The 21,088-nt window shown below is 40.8% G+C and overlaps 1 protein-coding gene across 3 annotated transcripts in view; it reads left to right on the forward strand.

Moving 5' to 3' along the window:
* PDCD1LG2 (programmed cell death 1 ligand 2) overlaps window positions 1-21,088 on the forward strand; it is a 53,849-nt gene that overhangs the window by 24,929 nt on the left and 7,832 nt on the right. For 2 of the 3 annotated variants that reach the window (XM_003928181.3, XM_074394778.1), the window contains 3 exons: window positions 4,056-4,325; window positions 12,294-12,428; window positions 18,483-18,531. In XM_003928181.3, the coding sequence (XP_003928230.1) occupies window positions 4,056-4,325; window positions 12,294-12,428; window positions 18,483-18,523 (446 nt within the window). In that variant the 3' untranslated portion in view covers window positions 18,524-18,531. The other variant, XM_074394779.1, reaches the window with a different exon arrangement.

The following is a 21,088-nucleotide window of genomic DNA, read 5'->3' on the forward strand; positions in this document are numbered from 1 at the left end:
AAACATGATTATAAGCAATAACAGACATCCAGTAGAAAAAATTCTGATGTTATCTCCACCATCTTTTGAGACCAGCTTTTGGGTGTATGTGAAATATATTTTCTCTTTTTTTAAATTGATAATAATTATGCATATTTATGGAGTACATAGTGATGTTTCAATACATACAATGTATGGTGATTAGATTGGGGTAATTAGCATATCATCATCTCAAATATTTATAATTTCTTTGTGTTGAGAACATTCAATATCCTTCTCCTAGCTATTTGAAACAGTATATTGTTGTTAAATATTTGTATGTATTTTTCAAGGATGATGTTGCATAAAAAAGATAACTTCTTTGATATTTAGACACCTTTGAATACATATGTAAAAGTAAAATAGCTGTTTTACTAAAAAATATATTCATAAGATGCTAAACATTATATGCTTTTCCAGTGTAGAAACTTACAAAAAATTCTGAGAATTGACTTAATAGGTAAGAAGAGCACACTGCATCATACTTATTTTAGAAGGAATATAAGCAAAAAAAAAAGTTGAAGACTGTCACCTAAAAGTATCCTACCCTGATCCAGGGTCTCCAAAAGAGGCAAGATAGATCTGGGGCCCCAATGAGGCCTCCCATGAATGAAGTAGGACTAGAAGAAGGATATGCTTTTACCTTAAAATGACTGATCCATGGCATAAAGCTTGAAAATGAGTTTGTTAATAGTACATTTGTTGATGTCTGGACAGAAATTCATATCAAATATAGTGAAAATAGTTAATTTCAAACGGAAAGGAATAAGAGGCTGTGGAGAAATTTCTGATACTGTAAAAATGTAAAATGTGGCCTCCTGTCCCTTCCCCAAACCTTACTGATTCTTGTAGCAGAAGATCTCTCTGTCTCTCCGTATCTCCTCCCTCATGTATCCTAAGTCAAAGCCTCAGCCAAGCTCCCAATTCCTGGCGTCCCCACCTCTGCAATCACTTCTCAGCTAGAACACCAAGAGCAGCTTCTTGTCCCAAGCAGGAGTGGGCCACACCCTCACCCACAGTAGAACAAACAAACCCACTCTGCTCCTGTTTGTTCTACTCAGTCCCCAAACATTTTGAGAACTTACAGAAATAATCTGCAGTGTGATCATATAAAATGATTACAGAAGACATTGAACCAAGGGAAAGTAAGTGTAGATAAATAACATAAATGAGAGATAAAGTGAGTACTTGAAATGCACACTTCAGATACTGTTGGATTGCGAAAGATAGGCCAAAGTTTTGGCTTCGAGAAGACTGGTGAGTCTAACAGGTCAAGTCTTTCAGTAGGCTGCTTCAGAGCCTGAATCACCTCATCTTCTCCTAGTGCTGGGTGCTCCTAAGTCACCCAGGAGAACATATTCCTCTACCTGCTTATGTTGCTCCATCCCTAGACATCTGAAATTACACACAGACACATCTTCTTATGGTGATTCCAATGCAGAATGCACTTACAAAATAGGAATATGAATTTTACCTACCTCATAGGGTTTATGTATCATTTAAATTCGATCATGTATTATATGTATTATGTATATTTATATATTAAGGGGAAAGATGTCAGAGCTTTTTAGGACATACCAGCAGGCCCAGCTAGGTGTGCTGACCTGACCACATGGAGAAAAACTTCCAGGGAGAGCCAAAGTGCCCACAGGTTCTGGTGGATGTTTCATAGTGCAGTGACCCTGCTCTCTTGTGAACCCAGATCTAGTGGGTACTGTTTGCTATAATGAATCAAATTATCAACTCTTAAAATTGAGATCCACAACACAGGAGGGGAACAGAGGATCAAAAATTGTGAAGAAGGGCATGAACATTCCTTCTCTTCCACAGGATGTAAAAGGACATGGCACAAAGCTCAACACATAGAAAACAATAAGTAAATCATATACATCAGATGGTTTTCACATGGTTGTTACCATTATTTTAATGTGAAACTGCTTTTCACAAAGTTTATACCTATTTATACTTCCAACAATTTAGGGAAAAAAAGTTTTATCACACCTTTGCCTTTACTTCAAGACTACCCTTACTTCAAAAATTGTATTAAAATTTAATTACTTAAAGGACTATTTCCTACCTAATTAAAGCCAGTGCTCATTCCCTCTTCCTCTAACCAAAAATCAACAGGTGACCTCCCACACTGCCTGGTAACTATATATGGTGTTGATATTTGTTTATTTTTAGCTATTATATAAGGCCATCGGACAGTTTATTCTTGCGGCTTCTAGTCTCTCTGAAAATCTTGTCTATTTTATTTATTTTTAAAGTTTTTATAAGGTTATAAAGTTTTAATTTTAAAATTTATTTTTAACTGTCAATAATGTATATTTATGGGGTACACTGTGATGTTTTGATCTCTCTCTATATATATAACAGAAAGAGTCAATCAAGCCAGGCACAGTGGCTCACACCTGTAATCCCAACACTTTGGGAGGCCAAGGCAGGCAGATCACCTGAGGTCGGGAGTTCAACACCAGTCTAACCAACATGGTGAAACCCTGTCTCTACTAAAAATACAAAAAATTAGCCAGGCGTGGTAGCAGGTGCCTGTAATCCCATCTACTCAGGAGACTGAGGCAGGAGAATCACTTGAACCCCAGAGGTGGAAGTTGCAGTGAGCCAAGATCACGCCACTGCACTCTAGCCTAGGCAACAAGTGCAAAACTCCATAAAAAAAAAAAAAGAATAAATCAAGCCCATTAACATATCTATCACATCACCAAGTTTTTTGTGTGTGGTGAGAATGTAAAAAATTCATGCTTTTAGCAAATTTGAATATACAATACATTATTATTAACTGTAATCATCATGCAGTGCAATAAATCACCATAACATTTTCTTCCATTCTGAGACTGAACAACATTTTCCCTTTCCTTATCCCTCCCCAACCCCAGCCTCTGAAAACTACCTTTCTACTCTGTTTCTATGGTATATTCTTTTTCAGATTTCACAAATAAATGACATCATACATTATCTGTCTTTTTGTGCCTGGCTTATTCAACTTAGCATAATACCCTTCAGTTCTATCCATGTTGTCATGAATGACAGATTTTACTTCTTTCTAAGGGCTGTATAGTATTCCATTGTGTATGCATGCCACATTTTCTTTATCCATTCTCTGTTGATGGACACTTAGGTTGGTTCTGCAGCTTAGTTATTGTGAATCATGCTGAAATGATCATAGGAGTACAGATATCTCTTCAACATACTAATTTCAATTCCTTTGGATATATACTCCAAAGTAAGATTGCTGGATCATGTAATTCTATTTTTAGTTTTTTGAGGAACCTATATACTATTTTCCAAAATGATTATACTTAGATCTCAGCTTTCTTGAGAGCAGAGAGTCATATCTGATTGATTCACTTAGCATATACTGCAAAGCAGCATGTGTGTGCATGACTGTATGTGTTTGTGTATATGTATGTGTTGGGGAGAGGTGCAGAATAAATACACCCAACTCTTGACTATTTATAGACATTATATAGGTCTTTATTTTTTTCTCTTCTTAATCTCAAAGAAAACAGAGGAAAGGAGGAAGTGAAAAGTAAATTTTTGACTGAATGTGTTTGAAAAACTACCAAATAAAGTGAGATAATCCAGTGATTTAAATTTTTCCATCCTCTTTCTGGCCCTCAGTTGTGAAATAATTTACACCACTATAAGAAAAATGCCACAGATTGTGGTAGCTTAGACCACTGTTGAGATCTGGAATCAGAATTCCAATGTTCAAATATTGGTTCTGCCAGTTATAAGCTCTATGACTATGAGCAAAATATTCAACTTCTCTATCTTCAGTTATCCTCAACAAAAATTGGGAATATCAATGATACCATCTTCACTGCATTGTATGAATTAAATAATTCAATGTGTGGAAAATAACATGATATCAGGGACATAGAACGTGTCTACAAATGATAATCCTTATTACTTAATATCGATAGTGATCATTTTATTCATTTCACATGGCATTAAGTACCAAGCTTTATAGGAATCAGAAAATAAAGTCTTATTTCTTTTTCTTCTTTATTGTCCAGCTTCCTACAGGAAGATAAACACTCACATCCTAAAGGTTCCAGAAACAGATGAGGTAGAGCTCACCTGCCAGGCTACAGGTTATCCTCTAGCGGAAGTATCCTGGCCAGACATCAGCGTTCCTGCCAACACTAGCCACTCCAGGACCCCTGAAGGCCTCTACCAGGTCACCAGTGTTCTGCGCCTAAAGCTACACCCTGGCAGAAACTTCAGCTGTGTGTTCTGGAATGCTCCTGTGAGGGAACTTACTTTGGCCAGCATTGACCCTCAAAGTAAGAGCCGCCCTGCTTCCTAGGTCTGTCAGTCAGGATTCAAGCAAGAAACAGATGGCACACTCGAGTGATGTGAAGAGTGCAGTAATGGGACTATTTACAAAGATGTGATCAGCATTTGGAGAAATGACAAAGGATAGTGCAGAACACCGGGGCTTCAATATTGGGGGAGCAATTACCACTGTTGGAGAAGTTACTGTAATCAGAAGGCAGCTGTAGGGAAAGCCCCACTTCACAGGTGCTGTAGCCACAAAATAGGGAAGCTGCTACCTGTGGCAACTCCAAAGGGTGGAAGCTGGGTGAATGAAGACCCCAACCCCATTCTCCTCCCATCCTCTAATCTCCTGCTAGTGCCTCCCATTGGCTGAACCCAGCTAGAAGTCAGAGAATACGAAAGTTCACTGTTGTATTCCATAAAAGTCAACTTCTTAGGGCTCAGAGTAGTGTTGAAGTGTACAAGATAGATATGGGGAGGAAACAGAAAGTATCCAGCACAATAGCTAATCACTGTGGCTCATGCACGTGTCATGAGCCAGCAGGATGAATATGACTTTGCTGTATTTGCTGCCAGTCAGCTGGTTATGGGGTTTTTCCAAGAAACTTGGTCTCTTACAAAATCCTTCAGAGCCTTGACTGGCTATGCTGGATATTTTTGAAAGTGATCCAACACTTTTGAACTTCATATACCAGCAGAATTTCAAACAATTTTGGGAGAATATACCTGCCAAGTAAGGACAACTAACATCTAGTATCACAATCATTTCATAAGAGACAGGTAATTTCATCACCGATGCATGTTTCCTAATGCTCCTATATCAAGTTACCACAAACTTCACAGTTTAAGTAACACAGATTTACTATCTGGTATTTATGGAGGTCAGAAAGCCAGACCTGAGTTTCACAGGCCTCAAATCAAGGTGTCAGCAGGATTGCAGAGGCCCTAAGGGAAGAGTCCATTTTCCTGTCTTTTCCAGCTGCTAGAGGCCACCTGCATTCATTGCCTCATGGCCCCTCCTTCTATCTTCAGAGGCAGCAACCCTATCACTCAGACCTCTGCTTCTGTCACCACATCTCTCTCTCTCTCTTTTTTTTTTTTCTGAGATGGAGTCTTACTCTGTCACCCAGGCTGGAATACAGTAGCATGATCTTGGCTCACTGCAACGTCCACCTCCCGGGTTCAAGCAATTCTCTCCTGTCTCAGCCACCTAAGTAGTTGGGATTACAGGTGCCTACCACTACGCCTGGCTAATTTTTGTATTTTTAGTAGAGATGGCCATGTTGGCCAGGCCAGTCTCAAACTCCTGACCTCAGGTGATCTGCCCACCTCAACCTCCCAAAGTTCTGGGGTTATAGGCATGAGCCACTGCTCCAGGCCACCACATCTTTCTTTAACTAGCTTGTTTCTCTCTTCCACCTCTTAAGGACCCTTCTGATTGCATTAGGTACTCCATCCCCCCAGTTATTCAGGGTGATCTTCCCATCTCAATGTCCATCTGCAAAACTCCTTTTGCCATGTAAGGTGACATATTCACATGCTTCAGGGATTAGAACATGACATCTTTGGGGAGAGCCATCCTTTTATTTACCCTACTGAGATATACTTTCAGAATAAAGACAGTTCCTAGTACTGATTAATTTGGCTTTATAGAAAATTCACTATCTTGTCATTGTATTTCACATTTTGCCCTTTGTCTTAGTCAGGTAAGACAGAGCCTATGATAAGAACTTGTGTGGCATGCAGGTATTTAATTGGCAGTCCTAGAGGGCAGAAGAAAGAATTGGGAGTTTAAGAGAGGATAATGTAAGAGTATATTATCAAAGTTGTTTGTGTAGGCAATAGAAACTCAAATAGTCAAGGACCAGCATGTAGATAGCCGCCTAAGATATCTTCTCAAAGAATTTCAGGTGGAAGGACTCGTTTATCTGCTTTATGTACATTGGTTGACAGGAATGTGAATTCCATTCTGCTGCTGAGCTAGACATGCATTTGGGCTGAGTGAGCTCTCCCTAGCATCTGGAGCATCAGAAAAGTCACAGGAAAGAAAGAAAAGTATCCAATTTGAGGTGAATTATTGAGCTTAAAGTGAGTGTAAGCCCACCCAGAATTCTACCCCAGCTGGCTAAAGTGAGACGTGAGGCTGAGAGGAAGTAAGGCAGGACTGCAGTGTCCCCGTTTATACTGTTAAAATCCACTCATGTCCTACATTAAGTCTGCTCTGTCACTGAGCCTTCTAGCTGGGATGCAGCCACAATCTCTGCAAAAGATTTAATATGCACCAGTTTATGGAATAAGCTGCAGTTCCTGATGCTGCTGTTGATCCCAAGCCACAGTTTGTATTTGTTGTCTCACTCATTCACCATGCATTCCAGATTTCCCTCACCTAACACCTCAGATGGAATAGTTTCTTTGCCTGATAGAGTGACCCAGACTTTTGACCCCAAGAGATCTGAGCTTTTGATCAGCATGTCCTTAACAGACTGGGGTTGTTGCAAGTATCTTTTCATTATCACTGGACAAGGAAGTAAAAAGATTCAGTCAATCAATGAATCCCTGAGTTCTAGACATATTCTTCCTTGTCTCCATTATGTAGTGGTGTTCAAGATTTTCATGATAATCAAGATTGATTACTCCAACAGTATGATAATTTTTTTCTTTGCCCACTGGTCTGCCAATATAAAGAGCTCCAGGTGACCAGGCCAGCAGCATTGGATGCAGTAGAAAAAGCACAGTGTACCCTGCTAGAATTCCCTATAGGAAGCCAGATCTTTGATCAAGCAGAGCCTAAATTTGTGGGGTTGAGTGCACTTCTATAAATGAGTCATTGAGAATAATGGTGAGAGGAGCCAACCTGCAGCATTGGAATATCCCTGGTACAGATGAAGAACACATCTGAGGAGGTTGTCAGGAGGAAGTTAGACCTTGCACAGAGCTACCACCATCAAGTACAGATGGGGTGAGGCAGACAGGGTATGAACTGAGGCATCAGACATATCTGATGCTTTATCCCAAATTAAAATTAATTTTTTCATGGAGAGACACTGATCCACAAACCAGACTCTAAGAACTTTGCAGTGACCAAATACCCATCTCATCATTACTTACCTAGTATTTTCTTCTGGAAAAAATTCTTCGCTGATACAGTTTTCAGAGGCAGCTAGATGCACTGTCATCTCTCTCCTCTTCCCACTTCCCTACCTAACCACAACTTACTACCGAATGCCAACACTAAAGTTAGCCCAGCTTCTTTCTAACTAAATTATTAGTTTAGAAAGAAAGAGAGAAGACACGCTAAGGAACTTAGAGGCTAGGCACAGTGGTTCATGTCTGTAAGCCCCGCACTTTGGGAGGCCAAGACGGGAGGATCACTTGAGCCCAGTAGATTGAGATTACAGGGAGCTATAATTGTGCCACTGTACTCCACTCCAGCCTGGGCAACAGAGTGAGACTCTGTCTCCAAAAAAAAGAAAAGGAAAGGGGAGGGAAGGGGAGTGGAGAGGAAAGAAAAAAATTAGAAATCCATCAATTTTAGGACAAACTTCAGGTAAGAAAAGTGAATTAGGTAAATTGGTCTTTCAACATTCTCTATCTCTCTTTATATCATGGTTAAAACCATAGACTTGTCACCTCAGGAGAAATGAACTCTAACTAATTCATACTAAAGCTAAAGCCTCTAAAGAGGCTTAAATATGAGCAATCCCAGGAGAAGTTTTTTCCCCTGGAATTGTTTATTCAACTGTCCTTTGTTATGTAGAATTTCCTGCCTTGTTAAGTGTAGGCTAGTACTTTGGATGAATTGTAGTTTTCTAGAAAGACACTTCTTATTTAAGAACGTCTCCAGGGAAATAGGGGCCTGTATAAGATGAATTTAGAAATAACTAGAGTCCACCCTTTGCACCACTGATTATGTCGGTATGTTATTCTGCATGGTAGAGAAGGGAAAGGGCAGTCCAACCATTGTTCTGGAAGCCTTTACGCTGTGAGAAGTTAACAGTGGAGTAAAATGGCCGCCTGCCCCACTCTCTTCATGGGAGCCAACACGGCTGACTAAATAGTCAACAACAACTATGGGAGAGACTCATGGGATCTTCATCAGAGCTCAGGATCTCCTAGGGTATCACTCATAAATGCAGCCATCAGGGAGATGGAGAAATCTTTGTACAGCTAGAAATTCTCAACCTGGTTTTACCCATCCTTCCCAGCTTTGTATTCGTCCTACTGTTCTCTGACATGGATCCTCTGCTTCATTAAGCATCCCTTCCTCACCACACGCTCTCTGAACTTGGTTGCACCTTTTCTACTTCCATGCTTTCTTTGTTCAGGTTTTTCCACATAAATATCATTATTTCCCTCTCTACCAGCTCCAAACCCACCCTCTCTCTGGGGCAGATCAGTCACTTCAGGGCACAAGGGGGTCTTTCCCTCATCTCACATTTTGAGACCTATTACCAGGACCATTTGTTTGCCTTGTAACTATTCTTGCCTTTTTAATTGCTATTTTATTTTCCATGTAATTTTATTGTTCACACAAGTCTAAAGAAAAAACAGAGTCCTCTGTTCATAGTAAGTGCTCAACAAATGTTGGGTTGATGGGTTGGAGACTTCATCTTAGATAATCTCAGTCCCATGATCCCCACTACCAGACTGTGTGGACAGCCAGGTCAGAGCACCCAAATGATATTTTAGTTTGTGGCACAAATACTAGCAAAAAAATAATCAAAGTCACACATCTGCCTATGAGTTCCTTGCTTCTATTTCTCAAGGGCATTTTTAGGTTGTCTTATGACTGTTCCCTTTCTACTCGTTCTCATAAATTGAGCTATTGACTGCTGTGACCCATGAGCTTCTCCAGAAGTCAATGTATACAATGATCACAGAAATTACAGTATTGGGGGCTGGAGGGTGCCTGTAATCCCACCTACTCAAGAGGCTGAGGCAGGAGACTCTCCAGTGACTCTTAGAATGGATGACTGAACATTCCAAATTTCAAGAAAAAGTTAGGGAGCAACAACAGATCATTTTCCTTTTGAAATAGGGTTTCTTCTGCTCATCCAGTTGTATTTTCATTAGGAAATGGCATGGTACTAGAGCACAAAAAATAAATATAAAAGGACCCTTGAGGGACTGGCAGAAAAGAGAAGCCTTTTTAGGAGACCTAGAAGTAACTCCAGGCAGTGGTTGAGAGCATGGGCTCTGATGTCAGACAGGCTTAAATTTCAAACCTTCTCTCTACTACCTATTAGTTTTCTGAAACTGAATATCCTACTTAGCCACTCTAGCACTCAGTCTCTCATGTGCAGAATGAGGGTGAGTACTGACAGATAGCTTATGTGGTTATCATGAGAATTAAATGAAATGTGCTTGTACAGTGCTTAGTACTCAGAAAATGTGCAAACAGGAAGAACATTTGGTATCGCTAGCAAGTTGCATGCCTTACTTGTGAGTTCATGAAGTTGTGGCAAGGACAAGACAAATATTGTTTGCCATTGCATCATTTTATCATTGCTAAAGAGTATGCAATTATTGGCCAGGTGCAGTGGCTCATGCCTGCAATGCTAGCACTTTGGGAGGCCAAGATGGGTGGATTGCTTGAGGCCAGGAGTTCAAAACCAGCCTGGCCAACATGGTAAGACCCCACCTCTACTAAAAAAAAAAAAAAAAAAAAAAAAAAATTAGCCAGACATGGTTCCAGGTGCCTGTAATCCCAGCTACTCAAGAGGCTGAGGCAGGTTGAGGCAGGAGAACCTGGGAGGCAGAGAGGGCCAAGATTCTACCACTGCACCCCAGCCTGGACAACAAGAGTGAAACTGTCTCAAAAAAAAAAAAAAGAAAGAAAGAAAAAAGAAAAGAAGAAAATGCAAGTATTTTTAAACAACTTAGAGGAGTAAGTATTAGGATGTAGGCTAAGCTACCATAATGAAGATACTTCAAAATATAGTGACAAACAAGACAGAAGTATATTTCTCTCCATGTAACACTAAGGTGGTTCAGAGCAGCTAAGTAGCTATGTTCCATAGAGTCATTCAGTGATCCAGGTTTTCATCCTTTGCTCTGCCATTCTCCAGGATGTTGTCCCTTTAAAATTGTCAAAGCTGAGTCAGTGCCAAACCCATGTTTCAAACTTCAGAAAAGAAATAAGTAGTGGAAGACACAGTCAATGTTTTAAGGCCAAGACACAAAAGACCCATTCTCTTGGCCTGAACTTAGATTACATGGCTGGGTCCACTTAACTACAGGGGAGGCTTGGAAACATAGTCTCTGAGAAGCCATGTGTCCAGCTAATTCCTTAATAGTAGGGATGAAAGAAAAAATGGATTAACCAGCAGTATACCACAACGTAACAAATGACTAGGAGGATCAGGCTAGGTGGACTAGAAGACAGACAGTCAATGCAATACAACGATTCCTTATTGACAACTTTCATGTAGCTGTTGCTTGACTCTAGAGAGGACTCAAAGGTAGTTTAGATAAGGCCTTTGCCCTCCAAATAGTCTAAGCAGACTGATATCTTATTGGATGTTCAACTTTGGAGTCTTCAGGGATGAGCAGAGCTTCTGTATGTGGAAGAGACAAGATTTGTATAAAGACACTGAGGTAGGGACCTCTCCTGTTGTGGGGACAGTGAGAGGCCCAATTCTCCTTGACTCACATCCGGCAAGTGCTTACTAAGTACTTCCTAGAAATTAAGTAGATTGTAATTAATATGGGTTATCCAATGTTTGGATGAGCCAGGCTCCTTATCTTTTCTCCCTTAATGTTCATCACACTCTATTGGATGGAGAAAAATATCTGTGGGGCCTGAGCTTTGGGTCAGAGAGATCCGGGTTTGCAATCCTGACACTGCCATTTACTTAGCAGTGATGACCTCAGATAGATTATTTAGCATCTCTGAGACTTACTTCCTCAACCCGAAAACGAGGGGCTCAGACTAAATGATATCTAATTCCTTCTCCAGTAAAACAATCCATAGTTCTCAGATAGCACTATGCTGGGGGTGGTAGGGTTTGGGGGCTGGGAAGTTGGGAGGACTGGGCCCTTCCTCCTGAGCAGTTTTGTCCAGTTTTTCCTGGACCAGCCTGTCATGTTTATTCCATATGAATGACTCCAAGAGGCAAAATTCAAGGTTTTGAAAAGAGCACAATTTAACTTGGGTACTGTTTCATCTCCCTGTTGGTGAACACCCCTTCAGCCCTGCCTTTTGTCAGTCTAGAGCCCTTGTTCTAATCTGCACACACCAGAGGGCTTTCCAAGGCTTTCCCCAGACTCCAGAATTACTTTTTTGATCCTCTCTCTACTAAATTCATCCTTTCCTCAGTGCCAAAACCTTGAAAAACTGAAACAAGGCAAAGGGCCAGTTGTAGTAATTCACACTACGGTATAAGTGACTGGGTTTAGTATATTACCACCACCTAGGTTATTCTATTTTTTCCAAAAGGATCCCATTAAAATTTAACAACTAATGGTACAGATTCCAAGTACTGTGAGTACTCATTAGTGGGGGAAAGACATTTTTGGGCCGAGGGACTTTCCTACTGGGAAGAGAGAGAGGATGAGGCAGAGAAGGGGGACAGGGAGGAAAAAGAGAAAAAAGAAAGAAAGATGATTAGATAATAGATGCATAGATTGATGGATGGAAAAAATAATATGAGAGAGTAAAAACCACAGAATCTGGAATCAGACTGTATTTATCTTAGCTGGGTCACTTACTATGTAACTTAGGGAAAGTTTCCTAGTCTCTCTATGCCTCACTTTCTTCACCAGTGAAATGGGGATTATAGCAGAGCCAACCTCACAGAGTGGTTGTAAGGAGTGGATGAGCTGATACATACAAAGCTCTTAGACAGGACCTGGCATAGAGTAAATGCTCCACACAGTTAGCAGTGTTGGCTGTAACCCACTGATGTGGCCAGCCTGTTGGTCTATCTCTGAGCTGCCATGTAACAGGATGCTGGTGCTTTTCCTTCACCCAGGTCAAATGGAAACCAGGGCCTCTCCAACTTGGCTGCTTCACATTCTCATCCCCTCCTGCATCATTGCTTTCATTTTTACAGCCACAATGATAGCCCTAAGAAAACAACTCTGTCAAAAGCTGTGTTCTACAAAAGGTAAGTGAGTTTTGTTCATGGTAACCAAATAGACTGGGTATCTGCAACGTTAGCCACTGCTTTGCACGGCAGGCCTATGGCTTCCTGGTTTCATGCTAAACCCACTCAGAGCTTATGAATCACTTTGAGCTTGTCTTGATGACTTTTTTTTTTTTTGCCCAGAAGAAAATGGCTGTCATCATCAGTAAGCTGAACTTTTTACACTGAGTTTTTAAAGGGAATGTTTTGTTCCTATGTCTCAAAGAGTTTGTCTTATTCTTTGAGCCTAGAACCTTCATCAGCCTCATGAAAGTGATGTTATTTTGGCAATGCAGACAGCTACATGCTCAGATTTCACTGGTGGGAGGTTGGCAGGATCTTTTCTAAGGATTCTGTCCATTTTCACCCCTCTTTTCTCCAGTCTAGATATGAGCTGGGTTAAACCCACCCTGTCTCCCAGGAATCTCAATCTTGGGTAAGGAAAAGAGAAAGGTTTGTGAGGCTATTTGGGGATAAGGACAGCAGCTGGTTGGTGGTACCTTCAGGTATTTCAGCAGCTCCCTTCCAGTTTTTCCTTAGCCTGTCACCAACACAATCCTGTTCTGTTGCACCACCTGGGACAGAGCAGGCGGAAGCCTTGGAGCCCTGATTTCATTGCTTCATTGTTAATGTGTCTGTCCTTGGTTTCCTGGGAGGAGCCTGCCCACAAAACTCCCAGGATGTATGTATGCAGGCCTAGTTGGTGCTTTCCTAAACGGCCCCTTTGTCTGTACTCAACGAACTTCTCCAAAGATCTATAGCCTCATCTATAGAAAAGGAAATGACATGTCACAATAATTCAGCAGGAGTTTGGAGCAGCACTGAGTACTAGGGGAGTTTTAAGTGGTTGTTATCTTACATTTATAGTCATAATTTCTATATTCTCATCTGCCATAAAATATTGTCATGTTCTATTTGTCCACTGCCCTATGTGTGCATGCATTCACTTGGGTGCTGAATACTTCTAACTATAGAATGCAAGGAACTGTTTCCAAAAGAAAAAGACAGAGGGAAGGAAGAAGAAGGCAAGGGGAGTGAGAGAGAAAGAGAAGGCATGAGATGTGGAAGAAGAAAGAAAGAAAGAAAAATAAATGTGGAGGGGAAGGGAGCTTCACGATAAAGGAGGAGGAATATCCAATAGAACTTTGACTTTTAAGTAGAACCACTTCAGAGAGTTGTGTCAGATGCACCTCACTTGTCTTATCTTTTGCCATTCTTCTTTTACCTCCCAGACCCATATCTCTTAGAAACAGCTTTATACCAGGGTTCAAGGTCTGAGGCCAGAGGACTCTTTAATCACTTCAAAAATGAGCAGCTGAGTCTTCCATTCCAGCTGTCTTTGGGAGAATGGAATGGAGTCATAGTCAAAGACAGAGTGGAAATAAATCCTCTCCTCATCCCTCACCCCAATCTTAAGAGTGAGTGAGGATATCAGTAGCTCAGAGCTGAGAGGTAAAGCTCAAGTCCTGTGATTAGGAGACCTTTCTTACAAATAAGAATTAAGAGAATAAATGTGCAAACAACTTCTTTTATATTTTTAATGAACTAGAGAGAAATCATGGTTGCCTATATAACCCCTGTCTCTAACTTGCATTCAGATCTGCTTTCTTACATGTGTCTGCCATGCACACAAACTCATATGTCATGGAAAAGGGTTCAGTACTGCTGATAATGTAGACAGAGCTTTAAGCCAGGGTCAGATGGCTAAGTTGGGATATGGTGCTGCCATATATTGGCTCTCTACCCTTTTACAAATTGCCTAACTTCTTTGAGATGGCCTTTCTATCTGTAAAAGGGGAAGTAGCAAGAGAAGGAGCATTATACAGCTTATTGGCCCAACTTCACTGCCACCAGTGTGATTCAACTTGGACTACAGAGCAATCTTCCTGACTGGCTTCCCTGTATTCACTCCTGCTACCTCCAACTTGGTCTGTTCTCACTTTTTGCTAGAATAGGCTTTTATAAATCATAAATCTGGGCTGGATGTGGTAGCTCATGCCTATAATCCTAGCACTTTGGGAAGCTGAGGCGGGTGGATCACTTGAGGTCAGGAGTTCAAGACCAGCCTGACCAACATGATGAAACCTCATCTCTACTAAAAATACAAAAATTAGCTGGGTGTGGTGGCACACATCTGTAATCCCAGCTACTTGGGAGACTGAGGCAGAAGAATCCCTTGAACCCGGGAGACAAAGGTTGCAGTGAGCCAAGATCATGCCATTGCATTCCAGCCTAGGCAAAAAGAGTGTAGCTCTGTCTGAAAAAAATAATAATAATAAATCTACCATTTGTCCTCTGTTCAGACCTTCTCCGTGGCTTCCCATTGCTCACTGGCTGAAGTTCCAATAAGCCCAGGGTGGTTTGACTCATGTCTCCAGCTTTAACTACATTGCCATCACCTTGATTTTCTAAGCTCTAACCATACAGGATTTTCTAGTCCTCAGAGGCACCCTAGTCTTTCAATTCAAAGTTTTCTCATATAATATTGTCTCTTCTTAAAATACTTTCTTCTTGCCCACTGAGTTGGAGTCATTCTTTAAATCTCAGCTAAGCTTATACTTCATCAAGTCTTTCCTAATTCTACCCTCCATCCACCACACCCATTACATTAAATCCCCTTATTATGCTTCCACAGCACCTACTTCTTCTTTCAATATACTCAGCACACAACCACAGGTCTAGGACCTGTTATAATAGCTTGGGCTACCAATTAAAATTGCATCCCTTTTAATTTTCCAGTTAATTCCTCAAGCACCCACATACCCATCTTAGCAAGACGTTCAATGTCTTCCTCCTATAGCATGTATTTCTCCACCTCCCACAAACTGCCAGGAAGCTTACTGAGCCCACAGGGGCAGTGCTATTTACAAACAGGCAGGAAGGCTACTAGGGAGCTCGTAGTCTTCTAGAGGGCCCTGGTTTTGAGCAGTTGCTGTCTATACCTGCCATGTAGAACCTCTGGTCCTTCCAGGTGTCTCCATCCACTGTGCACAGGTAATCTTGCGGGTCCCAATCCCCACACAGAACACAGTGCTACAAGATTACAGTTCTTATGGCTCCCCAACACATGCTCTGTCATTGGTCCCAAAGCAGGACCCCTGTGGGTTGATGAGGTAGGAGGGGATCCCTGACTAAGCCACAGCTGGGCACAACCAGCCTCTTCCCCTCTAGGACCTCATGTTGAGCCTGGGACACCAGTCCTAACTTCCTTCTCTTTAGTTCCTCTTACAGCCATTGTTGTCCTGAACTTCTTAGTCCATTGGAAAATTAAGTAAAGAGGCAGCAGTCTGTGTCCCTTTCCTTCCAGGTGGCTCCTTGGCTTCTGAACAGATTTACCCACCTATGCCTCAGTGACTAGCTCTGTGCACTAAAGTGTATTGGGAGGGCGGCCATTATTACATAAAAGGTCCTATTTACCATTTCCCCTAAGAGGAACCATTCAACAGTTCAGGGGTCCAGGGTGACCTGCTGAGCTCTAAAGAAGAAGTTGGCTACTTCTGTTGCAAAATAACGTTAAATTCTGCTTCATCTGTTAGTCTTTATGTTTCAAGAGTACAGTAACTGTGTTTCTTTGATTCACCAATACACGCGCAGTGTCTAAAACATTACCTGGCATATAATAGATGTTCAATAAAATTTTAAACAACAAATCTACTATATGCAGGTGAACATGCTAAATATGCTCTGTCCAATATAATAGTCATCTGTGGCTCTTTCTAAGTTAAATAAAAATTCAATTCATCAGCCACATCTTAAGTGCTTACATATTGTAAGTGCTCAATAGCCATGTACAGATAATTTCTCCTGTATTGGGTAGTGCAGATATACAACATTTCCATCACTACAGAAAGTTCTACTGAAAAACACTGTGCTAGACCCTTTCCAAACTTCTTCTCACTTAGTTTCACAAAAATTGATTGTGGCAGGGAGAAGTATCTTTATGTTGCAGTTAAGAAAGTGAGGCTCAGAAAAGTTCTATAACTTTCCAAAGTCATACAGCTGGGATTTGAATACAGGTCTCTCTTACTCAAAAACTTGTGGCCGACTTGTTGCAAAAGTGCTTAATGTAAATTGGCTCAATCAATATTATTATCTTTGAGCAATGGAAGGAGAAAGTAAGTATCAGTCCTAAAGAATTGAGTGAATTATTCATTGACTTGCTGAGCCAATGGCAAAGTTAGAATCCAGTAGGATTCACCAGCTACAGAATCTAGATCTTTAGAACATGTCTTCAGATCTTCAGGACAGTGTTTTGCAAACTCTCTGGTGAAAGACTAGTTATCATCATAGGTTGGTAACAGTTCACCTACCAGCACTAGCCCATGAACCAGACTCTGAGTGGCATGCCCTAGAAGATTGAGCCAGAATTTTACAGAGGTTTAAAGACCAAATATGCTGATTTACGGTTGCCTGTGGCCCAAAGAGAATGGCAGCACTAACCTCAGGCATTATTAAGGAGGTACCCACTGAAGCCAACATTCAAGAGCAATTCCTATGGGTTAACCATTGGGCTCCTTTCAAATGCAGACCCTCTTGGAGGAGACTACAATGCTGAATAGAGACCCCCAAATACCAGGCCAACCTCAGGATAGTCATGAGGGAATTACTAAAAACCTGGTATATAGGGCAAAAGCAGAATTAGGGATGGACTGATTTTAGGAACCCAGGCAATGGCAGGAATTGGTCATTAAATCCTAAAAGAGAATCAGAGTGGGAAGGAATGTGTGAAATCAGAGGTTAAGAAAAAAGTGAAAACCTATTCACAATTGCAAAGATATGAAACCAACCTACATTCCCATTGACGAGTAAGTGGATAAAGAAAATGTGATATATATATGTATACACACACACACACACACACACATACATACATACATACATACCACGGAATACTACTCAGCCATAAAAAGAATGAAATAATGTGTTTTTACAACAACTTGGATGAAGCTGAAGCCCATTATTCCAAGTGAAGTAACTCAGGAATAGAAAACCGAATACCATATATTCTTACCTGTGAGAGCTAACCTATGGGCATGCAAAGTCCTACAGAGTATAATGAGCCTGGGAGACTCAGAAGGAGAGAGTGGGGGTGGCAATGAGAAATATAAACTACATATTGAGTTCTGGGCACACTACTTGAGTGATGGGTGCACTAAAATCTCAGACTTCACCAATATACAGTTCATTCATGTAACCAAAAGCCACTTGTACCCCTAAACCTATTGATACAAAAAAAATTTGGCCGGGTGTACTGGCTTATGCCTGTAATCCCAGCACTTTGGGAGGCTGAGGCGGGCAGATCATGAGGTCAAGAGATTGAGACCATTCTGGCCAACATAGTGAAACCTTGTCTCTACTAAAAATACAAAAATTAGCTGGGCTTGGTGGAGCGCGCCTGTAGTCCCAGCTACTCGGGAGGCTAAGGCAGGAGAATCACTTGAACCTGGGAGGTGGAGGTTGCAGTGAGCCAAGATGTCACTACTGCACTCTAGCCTGGGCAACAGAGTGAGACTTGGTCTCAAAAAAAAAAAAAAAATTGAAATTAAGAAGTGAAACCAAGAAAACAGTGGTGAGCAGCATCCATTATGTGAACTTGTGCTTCTGAACCAGTAACTTGAGTTGATCCAGTGTCAGTCACTTGTAACTCAGTGCAAATCAATCAATCAGACCTTCTGACCTGGGCCAGGGCAGGGAGTCGGAAGTGGCAGTCAAGACTAAAGCAGAAAAGGGAGAGCTAATTCTGCAGCCAGACATTTCCTGGGTTGAATACCCAAATTATTCCCTCAGCCTTTAAGTGCCTAAGGGCCAGGAGTAGACAGAGGAATGGAAAATGTGGGTCTTCTTTGTTCACACTCTTTGCCTAGGGGCCAGATTTTACATTATGCATTACTATCCCGACTTCCTGGGCCACAGTGGACATTTGGGCTTTGCATGTGGATTTATTTAGATTTACTTTTTCTTCTGCCATATTTTAATCTATAAGCTGAACAATTTTCTCATTAATATTATTCCATTTCTGGAATTTTTATTTTTCAGACACAACAAAAGAACTGTCACCATGTCAAAGACGGAAGTGAACAGTGCTGTGAGTAACCATGATTTTTGCTTTTCTTTCTTATCTTCTTTTCTCTACCAGCTTGAATTTTAAATTAACCACTGTTCTATTAATTCATGGAAGGCAACTGAATAGTTCCAGCTTATAGAATCTTCCTGTTTGGTGGCATTTCAGCAAAGTCTTGATCTTAGCCCAAGAACAATCATGCCGTCTTTTGCTCAGTCTATTCCTAAGCAATCCTAGGTGACACTGTCCAGGACCTCTGGTCTCACATAGTTAGAAAAAGGGTTAAAATCTAACAGTAAGGAGAAGATATTCAACTGCGATGAAATCGCAGCAGATGTTCTTGCAACAAACAATGATTAAGAAGTACATTGTTGGGGACTGTGAGTCAAGAGTAATATGGGGCAAACAGAAGTCTCTTCATATCCTTCCTCCTCCACAGATTCCAGCTCCAAGACTGTCCAAGTCTAGATCTATGATCTAGAGGTCAGAAGGAGCAGGGTTGCTAAAATCATTAAGCCTGCTTGGATGAAAAGCTTAGACTCAGGGGAAACAGTGTTTTGGAGTTACACAGGCCTGGGTCATATCAGAAAATGGGTATATCTAGCTTTCTTGGGAAACGCTGCCTTTCCTTTGTAATCTAGGAATCACACGGTGTAACACATGAGGGCATGAGTTCACCAAAATGATCATAGGAAAATCAGAGAAATCTAAATAACTTTGCATCAGCAACTCAGAATTATTCAGAACTATTCATTTTAGAATATTGTTGAATATAACCAAAATTCCAGAGGCACCCATTGTGAAAACTTTCTAGAAGCCCTTCTTCAAATTCCAGGGTCCATGTCCAGCTCATACATAAGACACGGCAGTCAGAAACAAAAAACATGACTGAAAGGAATGAGATTGGCCTCCGTACCCTTCCCATTTCCTACTACCAGCCTGAAAGTCATTCTTGAAAATATCTCCTGTCACCACGTGCTCATATCCTGGGCATAGAATCAGGAAAAAAGACAAAGGAAGCTTAGGGCAGGTCTGTACTGAGGTCCAGCTACACTGAGCATCTATGAATCAGCAATGAGATTTTCTTGACTCAGGAAAGTTTCAGATCAACACTGGCAGGTCTGATTAAAATTTTCACTTATTGAGAAACAAAAATCCTAGATACCTATAAAATGGTCTGATTGGCCTACTGGCAAATTTCCAGGAGAGGCATCAGTTATTTGTCTGAGTTTCATGAGCTTGGAGTCTTCGTTGAAAAGCCTGAGAGCAGAGGTGTTAAACTCAGATGCCCACCAGGGTCAGGCAGGAGATGAAATGAATGAGAAGAACCTGGTATAATCAGAGAGAGAGTAGTGGGGACTGTATCACACTGAGAACTTATGAACTATCAGTTCTAGAGAAGATGGAAATATGGATGTTTATATAAAATCTCCCAGTTATTAAATACTAGCTGAAAATATTTTGAATATCAAACAAACCAAATTAAATATGCCTATAGGTTTGCAACCTCTATTCCAGAGAGAAAACACTATCAGAAAAAGAACTTAGGATCTGAGTAATTAAGGCAGAAACACCTATTGGAGGGCTCAAGGAACACTTAATTAAATGTCAAATGTCCTAAATGTCTTATCCCTTAACCTGCCATATGGTCTGAATATTACACTATTAGTGAATAGCTTTTGTGGACTAACAGGTATCACAAGCTTTTTTTTTTTTTTGAGATGGATTCTCACTTTGTTGCCCAGTCTGGAGTGGAGTGGCATGATTTCAGCTCACTGCAACCTCTGCCTCCTGGGTTCAAGCGATTTTCCTAGCTCAGCCTCCTGTGTAGCTGAGACTACAGTTATAAGCATTTTTAACCAGTACTTCTTAGAAACAGAAAAGTCTCATACCTGCTTTTAATGCTATCTGAAATTCAAAATAAAAGACCTATCTTGCTTAAAAGTCAAATTAAAGAAATGGGAGTATTTCCTCTCCCGCCCCCTCCTCCCCACCCCTGCCAATTACTTGTAGTCACCCTCTCTACCTTCTAACCCAGGAGGGAAGGGAGAGTGCAGGAGGAAAGAGAGCAATACTCCTCCTCTCTCCCCCCTTTCTCCTCCTCCCTGGCACTTACCTGAGAATCTGTGATGTGATGTAAGGAGGTCAGGACTACTTAGATATACATCATAGAAAACTTTCACATGTATGCCCAAGAAGACACATAAAGAAAGGTTCTTGGTACTACTGCTTATTATAGTGACATATTGGAAACCATCAACTATGCATCAATAGAATAGATTGGAATAGCACAGTAATTAAAATGAAAGAATAAAAGCTAGATGTACTTTTGAGATGAATAAACCTGAATATAATTTTGATGGAAAAGATAGGTTGCAGAAAAATATTACCAACATAATCCCAATTATATAGTGCTTTAAAACATGCAAACAATGTCTTAGTGGTATTTATGGAAACATTTATGTGAACTAAAAGTAGAAAACTAGCATGGAAATAATAAACACCAAATTCTACCTTTTAAACTGGGTGGTAGGTGTATAGGTGTCTATTACATTATTCTCTATATTTTGTTTTAAGCCTG

This window comes from Saimiri boliviensis, chromosome 2 (assembly GCF_048565385.1).
Source record: "Saimiri boliviensis isolate mSaiBol1 chromosome 2, mSaiBol1.pri, whole genome shotgun sequence".
NCBI classification, from domain to species: Eukaryota; Metazoa; Chordata; class Mammalia; order Primates; family Cebidae; genus Saimiri; species Saimiri boliviensis.